Source organism: Pollachius pollachius (genome assembly GCF_949987615.1).
Source record: "Pollachius pollachius genome assembly, chromosome: 11".
Classification (NCBI taxonomy): Eukaryota; Metazoa; Chordata; class Actinopteri; order Gadiformes; family Gadidae; genus Pollachius; species Pollachius pollachius.
In genome coordinates, this window is record NC_136944.1 from 17350127 (window position 1) to 17367758 (window position 17632).

Sequence of the window (17632 nt, forward strand, 5' to 3'; positions counted from 1 at the left end):
TAAACGTTATTTTTCTATAGTTTAAACGATAAATGCTTAGTTGAGAATTTTGTCTTAAATACAACAGCCACATCGCATAGCTTCAGCCCAGTGTTATATTTGATTCGTGATAAACACCCAAGTTGTTACGCCTACAACTCAACGAATTGGATGTGACGTAAATACATTCTATTTTTAGTATAAATGCAAGCTCAACCCTAAAAAAACAAACCAGTTTTTCTATTTTAACTCTGGCCACTAGTAACATTTCATAACACGCATTTCATAATTTAAGTGTTCATTTTAGCAATATAGGATCTGTCTCAAGCTATTCGCGTCAGTCATACATATGAACATTTTTATTTTGAAGTCAAAATGGCAGTAAAAATAAAAAAACACCTAGTTTAACCAATACCGAATGCATGGGGGTATATATATATAAGTGCAATAATAATGTGAATGGCAATACACTGGACATTTCCATCATAGTAATGTTACGATTTTTTCTTCTTTTTGTGAAAAACACGAAAATACTTTGTATTGTCAGATCAACATGAGCTCAATAAAAACACATTCTATTGTTATCCAGCTCAGCTGCAGCTTGTCCAAGTGTATGGCCCTCAACAGTATTTTAAGATAGTCACCATACTGCCACGCTTACAAACTCCCCTGAATGCTGATAATTATGACCGCCATTTATCTTCTCAACACAGAAGAACACTCAGTCAGAGTGGTCAGAGTTCAAGGTTAGCTAGGAGGCAAACCTATCTGTACATCCAAGAAGGAAAGTCCATTATTCAAAAATAAGCCTAGGGCTGAAATATAACAATTATGGTGAGAATGGGAGTGTTTATAAGCAGTCCATGGAGTTATCAGGCAGAAGTCCCAGGGGCGGGGCCTTGCCAGGGAGACAGGATGGAGGGAGCATGGAGTTGGACGCCGGGTCAACGTTTTCAGAGTCTTCCATACGTTCTGCACAGCCTTCCCAATTTATGTGAAATCTTGTGACGCGTGGGTTGGACGCGAGGATGTTTCTCTGGAGCTAAAGGAGGATAAAGACAAACAAAATATGAACTTTACAAGAAAGAACATTTTGGAAACCAATGACTGTGACAAATTCCTATGCAATCAAACACGCATGCATAACAAAAAAAAGGGCTAAACAATATAAAAGTAAAATATACAAAAACATTTTCATATACCACATCAAAAGCCATATTAATTAAAAGTAGATGTATCCACCAGGCAAATAAAGCCTTCCCACTGCATTATGATCAGGCAATGTTTTATTGTGGTTTGCAAATTTGGATCATGCTGCATTTGTGCTTCCACTATAGATTATTTTTTTATTGGATTTTCATCAGACTTCCACAAGTCTTTAAACTGGACCACACTTGCAGGAGCTTTATCCTCTGACTAACAGCAACGTGTATATCTGTACATACTGATTACATTTCTTTTATATATGCATATAGAATTTATTTCTGTTTGTAGTGGGAAGTGTTATGTACCAAGTATTATTGCAAGTTTCATGTACCAAATATTATTCGGGGTTTTTTTTAATAATAAGAGTAGGAATATTGGTTATTGTATTAAAATAATTGAACTCAAGTGTGTGTATACTATAGTAAACACACAGTATGATTGGATAATTTCTGGAAAGGTTTCCTATTCCATTAATGCCATTTTTCCATTAACGAGCAGGCACGGGTTTAAGGCAGGTAGGGGTTAATGTATCACTACTGCGTTGAATCAACAAAAAATAGACCACATTTGTTTGGGTGCCAGTAGAATATTAGTCTTGAGCCCTGGTTTATTGTAATATTTCCCTACGGCAGGTTTACTTTTGCACCATGATGAGTATGGTCCTAGCAATTGTTATATTTTTTTACCTTTCAAAGATCATTTTATCATGTTGCACCTAAATCATGGGTTTCATTTGATCAACCTTCCTATGCGCAAGTAGCTCCAGGCCGCCAGTCAGAGCTCAATGCCATTAATGAGGGACAATGCTACAATCCTTATTCAGCACAAAGATCAGCCAAAGCAGACACGTTGACTCAGCAATGCACCTCACTTAGCTTTAGCTGGGATTTCTACTTTAAGTAAAGTAGGAAAAAATACTAAGGAAATATGGCTGTAATCACTCAAGTTTGTTGTCTTTTTTGTTTGTTTAAAGATTATCAGTCTATCAAATCATTTGGATTAAACCCTGGATGGCAACCTGAAGCATAGTAGCTAGAAAGACTTTATAGCACTTTCACTGCAAGTATACAATAGGCTTAGTCCTCTGAAACTAGTATTCCAAAAGGCGAAGGGTGTTGTGTGTCTTACCTGTGTGTAGTCAGGTTTTATTGGTGGGTTTTCACGCAGTTCAGGGTCAGTATATTCGTTGTTTACGTAGTAGCCAATACGAATGAACTCCTGGCCACGATACGTGCAGGTGATTAGCACTACGGTGACACCAACAGCATCACTCTCAGGAATCAGGCCTGTGTTAGGGGCATCCGCCTGACAAGAAACCACAACAGATACATGAACGTCAACAGACATTTTAGGAATAACGAAACCACCCAACATCATTGGGTATAAGGCAAAATAGAAAGGGTAGGTCTTTATAAAGAAAACTTAACGCATATAAAATGCTTTGCACAGTTAAACAAATTTCATTTTCAGCTAACTTGAACGCAATCCTAGAAGCTTCAAATGTTATATTGAAACAAACAATTAAATATAAAAAATATATATATTTTCTGCGAAAAATGTTAAAGAAACACGAAGGAACCATTGTTTTGGTCCAACAAAATTCACCTGAAACACGAACATGTGCCTCCCAGCTGGTACGGGTCCAACAAGGACGGAGTCAAGGGTTTGATCGTATTCTTCGCTTTCTGCTGATCCCACATAGATGATCTTCCACTCCAAGTCTAAAAAAACAATAATATAAGGATTAGGCATGCATTTCTGTAATCAGATATCTACAATACCACTGACATTCCCTTTATTGAGATTTAAAAAGAAAACTTTTAAGTCTAGAGTATTCACATACAATTATTAAATCGTTTTAGAAATCTTAGATGAAGCAAAACAACGGTTTGAATCCACAAAAAATACAGTTTGTGCCAGAAATATGGCCAGTCTCTGCTTTTTATTGCTGATTGAATTTGGTGACTAAATGATGCCACCCTGAGTCCAGTGGGGAAATACAACTGCCGTCGTATTTCCGTAATTTGACATTTGCGTGAAGAGCAAGTGATGCATTACCAACATATACATTACTATTAACGTAATAATTTAGCTTGAGAAAAACAAGGCAAAAACACATTTGTGCATTTCCCCCAATAGCATGGCAACAGCGGATAATACAAGCTGGTACGTTCACATAATATCGATCATAATTTAGGTAACTTAGGCAAAGCAATACGGGTATCTATGCAAAACAACTCAGTTGGTAACGTTAGTCAATGAATTGCACACCTATTCGTTATTTTTCCCCCACAAATCTAATCCTCTTTTGATGTGTGCTAATGTGGCTAGTTCCTACAGCGATTCCTTTCTCGAGTAGAACAATTCACTGGATTATAATTACCTTCTGGGAGGTCCTCCATGCACTCAAACGTTATTTCGAATTGGAAAGGGTTTCGAAAAGGGCTCGGGTTATCCAAAACTGAAACATTGAGTACTTGCACCTTCGCCATTGTTGGAAGTGCTAAACCAGTTAGCTAATATCTTCAAAACAAAATTTCCCGGGAAATACTTTTTGTCTCGGATAGTCCTGTGCTTCAAAAAAAGTGATGGATTTATATTATCAACAAAAAAACCTCGTTTTAGACAGCGTAAATGATTTGGATAACTACTAACGAATAATTGCAGCTTAGTGTTTCTTCAGTTTAGCAGCAACAATCATATCTTTGTAACACATTACCCTCTCCCGCCGCTTTGACAGTACCAAGGCAGCTACGCGCGTTGTGCAAACATCGAGTGGGGGCGGTGACATTTCCCAAAAGTAGAGGAGGAAAATGACACTGCCCCCTAGTGTTCCAGAAGTCAGAAAACAGTCACAATTTGTATTATCAATCATAAAAAAAACTATTTATGCATATGTATTTGAATAATGGATGGGTGAAAGTGAACAAGCAAACATTGCAGACGGAGCAGATTAAGAGCAGGAACAAGACATTCACCATCCATGGCCTTATTAAAGAGAAAGATTGGAAGCAGTCGGCTCCAAGAACAATTCCTGGCAAATGCGTTGTGTCAACCTAAAACAATTTTGATAGTTCTGTAGAGATGAGGGATTTGAAAACAAAATATTTAAAGGCTTAATAAGACCTGAATTTTGTTCTCGTTTTGAGTTCTGTTCCTATATTGTTTATTTTATGTTAGAATGGTTTTACTTTAACAGTCTTTGAATTATATTAATATGACTTGAGGTTCAGTAAGATTTGCCCAGAAACAGCAGGTAGAAAATTATCCGAGGACTTATTATTACTTTCGTACATTGGGTACCTTTCAGGTCCTGTGCTTTTACTTATTTTGCTGAAGTAAAGAAGTTGAATCAGTGCTTCTATTTTTTTTTACCAGAATCTTTCTTTTACACACGTATCTGTACTTCTACTTGAGTAAGGAATGTGTGTACTTTTGCCATCACTTCTGTCGACTAACTGCATGCCTTATATATTTTTTTCTTAACCTCTTAGAGCAGTAAGTAGTAAGTAATTCAAACAGTTAGATGTGGAGAAGCACTGAATACAATGTGTTCAATAGTAGGGAACTGTAGGACTAGGCTTCGAAAGAATAATGGCCGAGTCAAATATGGAAAACAATATGCCATCCAACGGGCAGTAGGCCTACAGTCAGTAAATCAAAGTTCAAAGCGGTTTCATGGACATTTCTGTCTCCATTATCATAACATTGGACAATTTTGGAAGAAGCTTCTACAAGCTTCTCCCTAAAACAGGATGGACGGATAAACCTATTGTGTTATTGAACGAGTTGTTCCAAATCATACATGTTCTGCTGCCACTCCGTGAAACCAGGATTAGATGAGGATTATGGGTTATTGGAACGGTGGGCTGCCGCGATCACGCCTGAAATATTTCAGGAATGTGCACTTTTTCATGTCGGCCAAACGCAATAAAACCCGACAGAGGCGCTATTTTATATCAAAAGGACAGATCTCTAGGTTAGACCAGACAAACATACTTCAAGGAGAGATACTTAAGTAACCTATGGTAATTTCAACCAAAACAAAACTCTGACCCACAGGCAAAACTAATAATGAGGGTGAGTTGGGGCATGTGATTTGAGATATTCCTCTTTATAGTGCGTGGTCGCTAGTCCTATCGGCCTGTTTGCTCTGGGAAGTGAATGACCGCAGATCACTAGCCTTCGCTACACCTGCATTTTTTCGACTTGCGCGCCAGGAGAGGAAAGGAGCGGAACAAAAGGCTATCTGTCCCGGGCCAGCAGGTTGATACTGCGCTCAGGTACTGTAACATGAGACTGAACCACGTGACCCAGGGTGCTTTGAACAGTAGAAAAAAAAACTGAAACCAACAGGTAGTCTAGTCGTCTACGTCGTAGAGGCGCTCTTCGTGTCGAGGGAAGGATAATCCAACACTGCGAATCAACAGCCTATTTTTTTAAATCGAAATCAGCGTATTGGGATTTCAAAACGGGACTAAGTCAGTCTTCTATCAGGACTACCCATTTCACGGTTTCGCAAAGTGCGACGGAACAACATGCTTCATGGTTGTGATGAATTAACGCCACTGCTGTATTTCCTGTCTCTCGGATCACCTGGAAGCAGCAGGTAAGGTCAACTTTATGTAAAAAGCAAGTAGGCTCGGTTCGTAATTCAGAGGCATACAGTCACTGATGTAGTTTATAGCGTGAACCCTGCTTGTGCTGCTGTGAAGGAGGTCATACCTCATGCACAACCCTAAATGAAGATTGACGTCTGCATTATAATTTTTCAATAAAATAGCCCATTATTGTTACCATTCTTTCAGGTTATTATGTACAACTATGCCTTTGTCCTACCAAAGATTCACTTATTACCAAGATATGACTTAACAATAACATACTTTTAATATCAGTTGATAACAGGTGAATAGAAAAATGTAAACGACCAAATGGCTCGATAGGAGATGAATAGGAGTTGATAATGGTATACAGTCAGAGTCAAGTGTTTGTTCTTGATTAACAAATATACAGCTAATTCTAATCTCCCTTCTGGAAGGAATTGAAAGATCCCACTGTGAATATGGGGCTGGAGGATATGGGCCCAAGCTGATGACCTGGGTCTCCCATTGCCCCGCTAACCCGTCTCTGCACTCCTGTACACGGGGAGGGATGGCAGAAGTCCTGGGTCTTCTGGCCAGGCCTGGTCTACTGTCTGGTGCTGTCTTACTTCTGGTTTTGGGCAGTAATCCTGTTTTGGGTGAGTCAGTCACCATACCTTCTCCCACACAAAGCACCCCCACACACTCACTCACCCACCAAAGTTAACATACGTCTACACTCCTAGATAAGGATTCTTACACCAACGCACATACACACATAACCTCAGGCATTGTGTGTGTGTGTGTGTGTGTGTGTGTGTGTGTGTGTGTGTGTGTGGTTGATCGAAAACAAAGCAACATTCAATTTTAGTTAGTAACCTAACCGCGTCTCAAGGTGCATGTGCTAGTTCATACATTGTGAGGACGGCTAAGCTAGTGACACATTGCATGACAATTGTCATCTATCTATATTTAACTGCTTTGGTCTGATGGTTGAAATGTAGGACATGGCAAAGTACATAATTCACTCATGGATGAAAAGCAAACAATTGTGTGCGGTGATATGGAACAGGATATTAGCAGACATTCCTTAAGAAAAGAAAAACTTCGGAAAATGTTGTTCTTTATCAGGCTGACTTTTGCACCTGGGAAGTTTACTATTTGCCTGGGTAAATGATTGATATAGTTTGTAGATCCTTAGACAAGGGGTTTCAAGTATCACACATGTTAAACCAACTGAGTTAGATCTATCTATAATAACACAACATTGTTAAAATAATGAGTCAAGTTTTCCAACGTCATGAACCACAAGTTTTTGTTACCAGTACCACACCGTCTAACGGGAACACAGTCAGCATTCCAAGGTCGATACTTCTCCTCCTCCTTTTCATCCTCCCACTCTTTCTTAGTCAAGTGGTTACTGTGTAGTTTAGGCCAGGTCACTGAGTGATCACAAGGGCAGTCAGGGGTAAAATGCCGGAGTAATGCGGGGTGACGGGACTTAACTGCACACTGGTGACTTTGCTCTCAGAGTGTTGGCAATTATGTAGTCAAGGTTTCTTCACACTACTATAATTATACTATAATCACAATTTGGCCTGTTTTTCCACATATTAGCACGTTATGACGGTGCTTCTGACGTTGTTGTTGTTGTTGTTGTTGTTTGAGCGGTTGAATTATTCTTCCTCTCCTGTCGCAGGTGCTAATGCCACAACGACAAAGGCCCCCGCTAGAAATGTCACGGGCGGGAATGAAGGCCAGGTACTATCCTTTTCTCTCAAGTCACTTAACCACTCAAAGTGACCAGTGATCCAGTGTTTTCAATGGCACTCAGTTCTTAATTTTTTTGCATTCCTTTCTCTTTCTACAGGAACTCGACATTTTGCCCATCGTGCTCCCCATTGTCGTGCTGGGCGTCCTGGCCATAGCGCTGGCGGTTGTCTTCTGGCTTCTCTGCGTGGTCAAGAAGAAGAGACAGACGGAGGGGACCTACAGACCCAGCGCTGAGGAGCAGTCAGGCTCACACGGCGTGGAGATGCCGGACGCTCTCAAATTACCCAAGGAAGAAAGACTTATTTGACCTCACTGAGAGTCTACTACTGCCACTCCGTCGGGACGAGAAGGTGGTGGGAACGTGAACACGTCTTGTACCAAAGATTGCTGGGTTCAGACGGATGCCAGACGTGCTCTGGCGGTTGTGGGACCATGTCCCAGCACATGTTGGAGGTATCACCTCCACTGAGGATTCCTGGAAATCTATTTCTTTGAAGCACAATGACAGCAAGGAACTGATTGTCAGCTGCAGATCAAGGCAGTGTATTTCAATGGATTACTTCTGAAGTGGATGAACTAGGAGCTGCAATAGCCTTTGATCAAACGGAATGAAAACCTTTCATCGATGCTTAAGCTGCCTTCCGATCGATTATCAGGTTACAGTAGGCCTGGATTGTTTCTTCCTACAAGCTGCTATCGTTAAGTCAGAAAATACTAAAATAATATGAAGAATATACGGTAGATGTTCATGCTACTGTAAGGTACAGTAAATTATGATCATTTGTGAATTTAATTTGATTTCTATTGATTTACAATGTCTTGGTTATTTTGTTCTTTAACCTCAGACACATTTCAGAGGCCTGTTTCGGTCCATATACTTTCATACAAATGTATTCTATCATGCTATTTATTCACACCCCGGCTCCAATATGCTTTCTGACTAATCAGGTTCACGCTAATTAAACAATTAAAGCAACTTGAATAGCTTTAACTGGAGAAGGAGTGAATGTTTCCCAGAAAATGTTGTTGAAATTTAAATCTATTTATATTTTTTATCCTAATCAAATTTCAAGTTAATTTAAACAATTTCATGTCTTAAGTCCAATTAACCATTAAATATTTTACTGTGATCATTAAATGTCAGTTATTTTAATAAAAGTGACTAATAATATCAGTTTCTTCAAAAGTCCTGTAGAGGGTGCTATGAAAAACCCTAGCCATACATTTCCATTATCTTTCAAGATATATATTTTTTAACGGCAAGCTTTTCTTAAACCAACTATAATCATTAATGGAGCATTGATGAATAATCAATCCTTACGTAATTCACAAAATAAGAAGCCCATTTGTTTGGGTTATGGTTCATATTCTAGGTTATTTGGATTGATGATTGGGCTTATCTTTAAAATATTTATTGACCCTTGACAGATTCGGTTTTTGTTTTTAACCATACCATGCTTATTGTGCATGTTATCAGAAAACTCAAAAAGCACAGAGACAGTAAATAGTGATTTAAGTTTGTATTAGTTACTTAATTGTTAACATAATTTCACAGTTTTTTTTGCATTTGACAAGGCAATGAAGGGGGGGAGGGGGGGCGGGTATAAGGAATAAGATAATTCAGTGCAATCACAACATATAAAAAAACAAAACATTTCAACCAATTACACCACGGCTGTCAAGTAAACACCAATCCCCGACACTATAGCGACAGTGCTCGAGGGTGATGGGTTTTGAAAGCGCGGGGAGGGGGGGGAAATAAACCATTCACAACATAACGTAAGTGGCTTGGGGTCTGGGGTTTTGGCAGTGAGATGGGAACGTGTATCGGAAGGTCGTCATGTCATCTTTATGCCACTTCTTCTTCTCCCTCCTCCTCAAACTCCCCCTCCTCTGCGGTGGCGTCCTGGTACTGCTGGTACTCGGACACCAGGTCGTTCATGTTGCTCTCCGCCTCGGTGAACTCCATCTCGTCCATGCCCTCGCCGGTGTACCAGTGGAGGAAGGCCTTGCGGCGGAACATGGCGGTGAACTGCTCGGAGATGCGCTTGAAGAGCTCCTGGATGGCCGTGCTGTTTCCGATGAAGGTGGCGGACATCTTGAGGCCTCGCGGCGGGATGTCACACACGGCCGTCTTCACGTTGTTGGGGATCCACTCCACGAAGTAGCTGCTGTTCTTGTTCTGCACGTTGAGCATCTGCTCGTCCACCTCCTTCATGGACATGCGTCCGCGGAACACGGCCGCCACCGTCAGGTAGCGCCCGTGACGGGGGTCGCACGCCGCCATCATGTTCTTGGCGTCAAACATTTGCTGCGTCAGCTCGGGCACGGACAGGGCGCGGTACTGCTGGCTCCCCCTGCTGGTGAGCGGGGCGAAGCCCGGCATGAAGAAGTGCAGGCGGGGGAAGGGCACCATGTTGACGGCCAGCTTGCGGAGGTCGGCGTTGAGCTGGCCGGGGAAGCGGAGGCACGTGGTGACGCCGCTCATGGTGGCCGACACCAGGTGGTTGAGGTCGCCGTAGGTGGGCGTGGTCAGCTTGAGCGTGCGGAAGCAGATGTCGTAGAGGGCCTCGTTGTCGATGCAGTAGGTCTCGTCCGTGTTCTCGACCAACTGGTGGACGGAGAGGGTGGCGTTGTAGGGCTCCACCACCGTGTCCGACACCTTGGGGGAGGGCACCACGCTGAAGGTGTTCATGATGCGGTCGGGGTACTCTTCGCGGATCTTGCTGATGAGCAGGGTGCCCATGCCGGAGCCGGTGCCGCCGCCCAGGGAGTGGGTGAGCTGGAAGCCCTGCAGGCAGTCGCAGCTCTCCGCCTCCTTCCTCACCACGTCCATGACCGAGTCCACCAGCTCGGCTCCCTCGGTGTAGTGACCCTTCGCCCAGTTGTTTCCTGCTCCGCTTTGGCCTTGGGTTCAAACGGATGAAAGTTGAGTCAGTTCAGGGAGTCGACCAAAAAGGGGAGAGCCATAAAAAGACACTTAACAAAAACGTATTCACAGAACATTCAAAAGACCTACCAAAGACAAAGTTGTCGGGCCTGAAGATCTGTCCGAATGGGCCTGACCTGACCGAGTCCATGGTTCCGGGCTCCAGATCCACCAGGATAGCACGGGGAACATACTTCCCACCTGCAAGATTGAGAAATTGTAAGCCAATGCACCACACCTTGTTTTTTACCAGTCTGGGTTTCAAGTTACAACGGCTTTGCGTTGTACAATCCATATTGTATTGACGTGAAGATCCCGCACGACAATAATGCACAGGACACTTTGTGTGAGGAAGTGCTCTGTGTGAGCTACGGGCATGTTCAGGCCTATACCTGATGCCTCGTTGTAGTAGACGCTGATCCGGTCCAGCTGCAGATCACTGTCCCCATGGTAGGCACCGGTGGGGTCTATGCCATGCTCATCGCTGATCACCTCCCAGAACTGCAGGCACGAAGGGAACCCGTGAAAAATACAGGATGGAAAAGAATGTAAAAAAATATTGCATTACAACTAATTGTATAATTAACAAACATCACAGGAGAGGGCGTGCCGCTATACTGAACCAGCACGGCTGTTATTCGGTTACAGCTACGACGCAGCAGGTCTAACCCTAGTTTGTTTATTCACATAATTTATTCGGCTTATTCTACACAAATAATATTTCAACTAGGCTGGGTCTGGAAAAGCAACCCATTTCGGCTATAACGATTTGTCGAGTTACCAAGTAGTCGATCGCCAGAAATGTCGAACGACATTTTACAGAATAAATTAGGCCTATTCATCGAAAAATAATCGTGGGACGCTTCGACTTTGGAAATAATTGGAAATTGCAACCCTACAACACAAACATTTTACTGTACACCTGTCATAGATGGTTAGTATGTGAATACGGAAATCTGACGTTTATTCTAGCATTTTTTCAAATGATAAAAAATTAAAAACTGGATGACAATGGGTTTGATAACATATTGCATCATAATGCACCCCGTTGGGAACAGCTAACCAGACCATTAGCAATAATGACATAACCGTGAACGATTTTTTAATTGCGCAGATGGGAGTAGGCTACCCGAAGAAGAAAGGATGATCCGCGCATCGTTCAGTCTGGATTTGGGTTAATAATCACGATCGAATTATATTTCCCTTACAAATCTATTTCCACGGAAAACATTTTGAAGGCAATGAGCATCCGCGTATTCCACCTGACTTCATGAATAGATAAGGACGGCGGCGGATGAGCAAAACCGACCGTAGCCTAGCCTAAAGTAGGCCTACCTAATCATAAGATCAATAGTGAACGCATAGCAGAAGCAGTCATCGATACAATACATTAAAAGGGAGAGGCGACCAGACATGCTTACTGATTAATTCTATAGGCCTGTGGCCTGCAAGGCCTGATACGACGTAAGCCGCCCTGGGGATGGATGGCTACCGATCACTATTGTTTCCACCCGCTACTCATCACATCTGTGCTAAACGGACTATGCTATTGATGCAAAGGCGAAAATCTGTTTCATGAAGAAAAACACCGAGCGAGCAATCATGTCAATGCATTGATATGATGTAGACTATAGACCTATAATGCACGCGATTCTTTTGCAGCAGAGTCGGTTACCTCGCTGCGTTTCTAGAAAAATCCGTCACGATTAAATCTTGCTACGCAGCATGCCCCAACAAAGTCATCCACAATCGTATTTGCATTTACACCATACTTATACCTTAGCTCCAATCTGGTTTCCGCACTGGCCGGCCTGCAAGTGCACTATTTCGCGCATTTTGTATGAAGGGTTGGGTATTCTTTTCGTCAAAAATCTGAGAGATCGCTCCTGTTGTTCCTTCGGCTGGGTAGCAGCTGACTGGTTTGGACCGCCTCTGTAGGCGTCTACTGGGCTGAATATTTGTGGCGCAAGATGACGTCATCGCCATGGTAACCAAAGAGCGGAGGAGAGAGGGAGTAACCTAAACTCGTGGAGATGGCGGATAGGATGCTGCTATACAAGACTTCCTATGTGACACAGCGATATCTCCGTCTTTATGTGTCTCTCTGTGTCTCTCTATCTCTATCTCTCTCTCCCTCTTCCTCCCTCTACCTCTCTTTAGCTCTCTCTTCCCCCATAAAATTCATCCCAAATATTCTGTACACCTGGATGTTTGTGTGTCATGTTTGTTCAATCGACCCATATGTGTGCGAGAAATCAAGAATTGGGTAATGTGTGTGTGTGTGTGTGTGTGTGTGTGTGTGTGTGTGTGTGTGTGTGTGTGTGCGTGCGTGCGTACGTGCGTGTGTGTGTTTGCATGTGCATGTCCGTACATGTTTTGAAGGAAGGAGGCATTTGGGGGAGAAGTATATTCATAATGAGAATTACCTTTGTATAAGATAACATCTTAATAGCACTGTTATACTGTTAACATTATTATCAGTATGACCGTCCATTGTCTGGGAGCCCTGATTCATGTAAGTAGCTATATTAGCTTTTGTCAGCAAAAGGGATTGTATGTAACAGATTAAATCCCGGTTCCCAAATGGAACCTTGATTTATGCTATTTTAGACCGGATAAAAACATTGTTAGTGCTTTAAAGATATATTGTGTAGGATTGAGCCCATCCCAGTGAGGCAGGAGGCTTTCGGAGTTAAAAAAAACCTCTAAGACATTGTTCTCTCCGCTATGACTTGCAACTGTGTGATGCGAGCTAGCATAGCTCTGCTGTCTGGATGGTCTGGGTGGGTGGGGTTTCGGGATGGTGTATGGTACGATTCCTGTAAACAAAGAGAGCGGTACGGGCTGGTTAGCATTTTACAGTTGTGGAATAAGTCTGTTTTTAAGATTTTATTTTTGTTGAATAAATCAGTTCTAGGATTTAATTTTAATAATATTATTGAAATCACTATGAATCAGTATTGACTATAGATATGTACAGGCTATGTTATTTAAACCAGTTGAAATTTGACATTTTAAATCTCATAAAGTTTTTTTTTAGACGCTACAACGCATATAGCACTCTTACATCAGAACAAACATGGGCTATTCTGCAGATATACTGTAATGGGAAAATTATATTTTCACATTCTGTTTCGATAACTGCCATTTGTTGATTATGCCTTTTCGCTGACCAGGGACGTCACTAGGATTTAGAGGCTGGGGGGGCTTAGCCCCTAGCAGTTTCCGAAGTGCATGCACGCGCATAGCACGCGGCAAAAAAATTGTCATCACATCTTTAAAGAGGTTCTTTAATTCATCATTTATTACAGTAGAGAGTACAGCAGAGCATCTATCAGGGCCTGTTTTCAGGCTCACTCTCTTTTCTTTACTTGCCTTAAGACCTCCTGCTTCCCTCTCCTGAGTCTTCGGGATGTCCTCCTTTGACAAAAATATAAATATGCTAACAAATGTAAGACTTGGTATGATTTAAGTCTGCATATTGGGGTGAGTTCAAGGAAAATGGGTTGGAAAATGTATCCATCAATGCACTCTCAGAAACAATTTTAACCCAAATTAAAGACCACTTCTAATTGTATTTGTGGTTGGGGTGGTCAAGGGGTGGTCAAGGGTCAAAGGTTCCAACTGAGAAGTCACCACTATGAAAGCCCACATTATAATTGTCCATGATCAAATCAAATAATGTTTACTTAAAGGACAGAGTTTCCTGTATTCTCATCAAGGAGAAGAATGCATAAGGGGATCTCTGCTCCCTCGTGTTCGGTGTACCCCTGGCACAAAGGTTAACGTTAGATAACACTTGACATGGGCCCGGGAATGCCCACCACAATACCATCACACAACAGTGAATACATTCCATATTCATGACTGGGATGAGTCACACCAAACCTTCAACAACTTTTCAACCCGTTTTCAGCTATCCAAACACTGGCCAATCAGGCTTTTACTTCCTGTTTCCCAGGGCTGTTGCAGAGAGAACTGGTATTCAACTGCTCAGTAGCGTTGGAGCTTCTGCTGTAAACACTAGGAAACTTGAGCGAGGGGGTTTTTTGTTATCTAAAAATAATAAAATGGTGACATTCAGGAAATGGAAGGTTTTCAACCGTTTTTGTACTCTCGACAAACAAAAAGCTTCTATTTTTGGACATGTGACCCTGTGGAGTTCGTAATTGTCTTTTCTGGTCGGTTCGCCCACCGAGGAGGATCATGTCTCTGCCGGTGGATGACCTAGAGTGTCCCGTATGCTGTGACATCTTCATAGACCCCGTGCTGCTGTCCTGCAGTCACAGCTTCTGCAGAGAGTGTGTGAGGCGCTGCTGGGAGACCTCGGGGTCACGAGAGTGCCCCATCTGCAGGAAGAGAGCCTCAAAAGCGTCCCCAACCACCAACCTGGCCCTGAGAAACCTCTGTGAGACCGTGCAGGTGGCCCGGAGAGAGAGCTCGAGCACGGAGAAGGAGCTGAACTGTGACCTCCATGGGGAGAAGCTAAAACTCTTCTGCCTGGTGGATAAACAGCCCATTTGCCTGGTTTGCCACATGTCCAAAACGCACAAGAACCACGATTGCTCCACGTTGGAGGAGGCAGTCGTCGACTGCAGGGTGAGACTGGCGGGGCCGAGCATGTTTGTGCCTTGTTTTGACTGTTTTAATTGTTGTGTAAAACAAATAGCTGTACCCTGCCCTGGTTTGAAGTATGTCGTTCTTCTGGTTTAACACACCGGAGACATGTGCTCATCTGGTGTTGTGCAGCAGAGATTTATGTTCAGACATTCCACTGATAAATCTCTCCAGACCATTTGGGGTTTGTTATTTTCGTAACACCATCACATGTTTGTAATCACTTAATCTCTCTGGCGGGCAGGGGGAACTCAGCACCACCCTGGCGAGTCTACAGGAAAAAATGGGCAGCCTCAAAATAATCCACAGCAACTCAAACAACACCATCAATTACATTAAGGTAACCTTTCAGCAACACCTTGTACTTTCACAGAAATATTGAGATCCAAACATATCCGGTCCCTTCACAAGTGCACTTGTTCACATTCACATTGGGTCGTTCAGCAGACACTTCTATTCAAAAGCAGCCAAAAAGGGAGACTGAGAAAAATCTAAGCAAATAATCAAAATTGGAGTAACTGCAGTAGATTCCAAGTGCTGCAAAACCTAGTTTAAAACCACAGCAACAACAACAATAACATGAGTTAGTGCAGAGTAATGCACTAGGTATCAGTTGATGCATGTATCTATTCCAGAACCAGGCTATAGGCACACAGCAGGAGATCAAGGCACAGTTTGAGCGCCTCCACCAGGTCCTTCATCGGGAGGAATCTGAAAGGCTGGCTGCTCTGAAGAGGGAGGAAAACCAGAAGATATCGGGGATGAGGGATAAGGTCAGCGAGATCTCAGAAGAAATGCTCTCCCTCGAGGAGAGTTTCAACGTCCTGGAGTCTGAGCTGAATGCAGAGGACATGACCCTCTTGCAGGTCTGAATTATTTTTACGACACTGGCTACATGCGTTTATTAGGCCTGCATTTCTTACTTGTCTTCCTGAGCTGACAAGATGTGTTGGTTTGTTTGTTTTGCCAGAACTTTAAAGGCACTCGGGAAAGGTAGGCCTATATCTATGACATTTCCTAATTTTTTAATGAAAAAAAAATATATATATTTGAATTTATGTTTTTTTTTGTATTGATTTTTGCAGATGCAGCAGTCTACCACTCGGTCCAGTTACCATGTCTGGAACCCTGATTGACGTGTCCAAACATCTAAACAATCTCAAGTACTCGATCTGGGAGAACATGAACCACCATATTGAGTACAGTGAGTCCTCATAATTATTGATCATTGTTCAATGTGTGGCTCTTAACAGCTATGAAATCTATTTCTGTCCATGGCTCTTTAATGTAGTCTTGTTTTTCTTTGTCTGTCAGCTCCAGTGACCCTGGACCCAAATACGGCACACCCCTACCTCATCCTGTCCGATGACCTTACTTCCCTCTATTATTCTGGCTTGTCTTACGGTTGCCCGGACAACCCCGAGCGTTTCCAAATGAGCGCTGAAGTCGTCGGCACGAACGCCCTCGGCTCAGGAAGTCACCACTGGATCGTCGAAACAGGAAGCAACCGGGATTGGCTCCTGGGTGTGACCTCCGTGTCTGCTCCGAGAAATGTCGTAATCTCTGCGAGGCCGGAGAACGGCTTCTGGACCTTGTGTTATCGAGGCGGGGAGTTCAGGGCCATGACCTCGCCGCCGACAACCCTGTCGCTGGCCACAGAGGCGCCCATAAGCCGAATCAAAGTACAGCTGGACTATAACAAAGGGACACTGTGTTTCTTTGACTGTTCCGGTGACGACCGGCTGCTCTACACGTTCGAGAGCACGTTCACAGAGATGGTGCTTCCGTATTTTTACACCCACAGCCAGCATCCACTGAGAATCGTACCAGAGAGCGTGATGGTAACGGCTTTGCGTAAAGAAGGATCTGCGCAAGTTATATGACAGCAAATCCACCACGGGATGTTGGGATAAGTTGTAATTCTGTCAACTTGACAGAAATTTGCTTTTTGTGGGGACTGTGGTGGTGCCATAGTATAACAAGTGAAGTAGGGACGTCAGTGTTGTTGAACCCTGTATTTGCACTTTAACAAGGACATGTAGGCTGTGTAGGGATTTTTTTTTAACACAATTGTTTGTTGTTATGTGTTTGCAATTGATCAAATCACCTCTGCTCCTCCTGGGCATTTAGGTAAAAAATGTATGGGAATAGTTCAATTGTAAGGAAATCCTACGGAACCCGTAAAGGGACATGGGGTAAAAAAAAATGTTTTAACGTTTCTCGTGAGCACGAGAAAGTATCTGGTGCGCACAATAAAGCATCTGGTGCACGCGAGAAAGTATCGTACGCATATCACTGGCAGTGTCACTGGCACACACACACGCTGCCACTGATATGCGTTCGATACTTTCTCGTGCACCAGATACTTTCTCGTGCGCACCAGATACTTCCTCGTGAGCACCAGATAATTTCTCGTGCTTTTTTTTTTTTTACCCCGTCCCTTTACGGGTTCCGTAGAAATCACTGCTGTCACTTTGATATTTTTTTTACACAATGAAGGATTGCAAATCGAGTCTGTGTAGTTTTATTATTGAACACACGATGGCGC

The 17632-nt window shown here is 42.8% G+C and overlaps 4 protein-coding genes across 4 annotated transcripts; 2 read left to right on the forward strand and 2 right to left on the reverse strand.

Moving 5' to 3' along the window:
• Positions 1-316: 316 nt before the first annotated feature.
• On the reverse strand, positions 317-3926 carry asf1ba (anti-silencing function 1Ba histone chaperone). Its single transcript, XM_079747140.1, has 4 exons — positions 3569-3926; positions 2791-2906; positions 2314-2490; positions 317-1021 (listed from the first exon to the last, which is right to left on the reverse strand). Exons 1-4 carry the CDS (start codon positions 3675-3677, stop codon positions 830-832), a joined length of 594 nt encoding a protein of 197 aa, XP_079603266.1. The 5' UTR covers positions 3678-3926; the 3' UTR covers positions 317-829.
• Positions 3927-5560: 1634 nt separating this feature from the next.
• Positions 5561-8549, forward strand: crb3a (crumbs homolog 3a). Its single transcript, XM_079745893.1, has 4 exons — positions 5561-5794; positions 6224-6424; positions 7465-7526; positions 7636-8549. The coding sequence occupies exons 2-4, from the start codon at positions 6277-6279 to the stop codon at positions 7843-7845; spliced, it is 420 nt and encodes a 139-aa protein (XP_079602019.1). The 5' UTR covers positions 5561-5794; positions 6224-6276; the 3' UTR covers positions 7846-8549.
• Positions 8550-9070: 521 nt separating this feature from the next.
• tubb4bl (tubulin, beta 4B class IVb-like) lies at positions 9071-12374 on the reverse strand. Its single transcript, XM_079745795.1, has 4 exons — positions 12246-12374; positions 10860-10968; positions 10558-10668; positions 9071-10445 (listed from the first exon to the last, which is right to left on the reverse strand). The coding sequence occupies exons 1-4, from the start codon at positions 12300-12302 to the stop codon at positions 9388-9390; spliced, it is 1335 nt and encodes a 444-aa protein (XP_079601921.1). The 5' UTR covers positions 12303-12374; the 3' UTR covers positions 9071-9387.
• Positions 12375-14479: 2105 nt separating this feature from the next.
• On the forward strand, positions 14480-17596 carry LOC307083001 (zinc-binding protein A33). The gene is made up of 6 exons (XM_079746773.1): positions 14480-15066; positions 15329-15424; positions 15720-15950; positions 16055-16077; positions 16170-16288; positions 16399-17596. Exons 1-6 carry the CDS (start codon positions 14674-14676, stop codon positions 16965-16967), a joined length of 1431 nt encoding a protein of 476 aa, XP_079602899.1. The 5' UTR covers positions 14480-14673; the 3' UTR covers positions 16968-17596.
• The last annotated feature ends 36 nt before the right edge of the window (positions 17597-17632 follow it).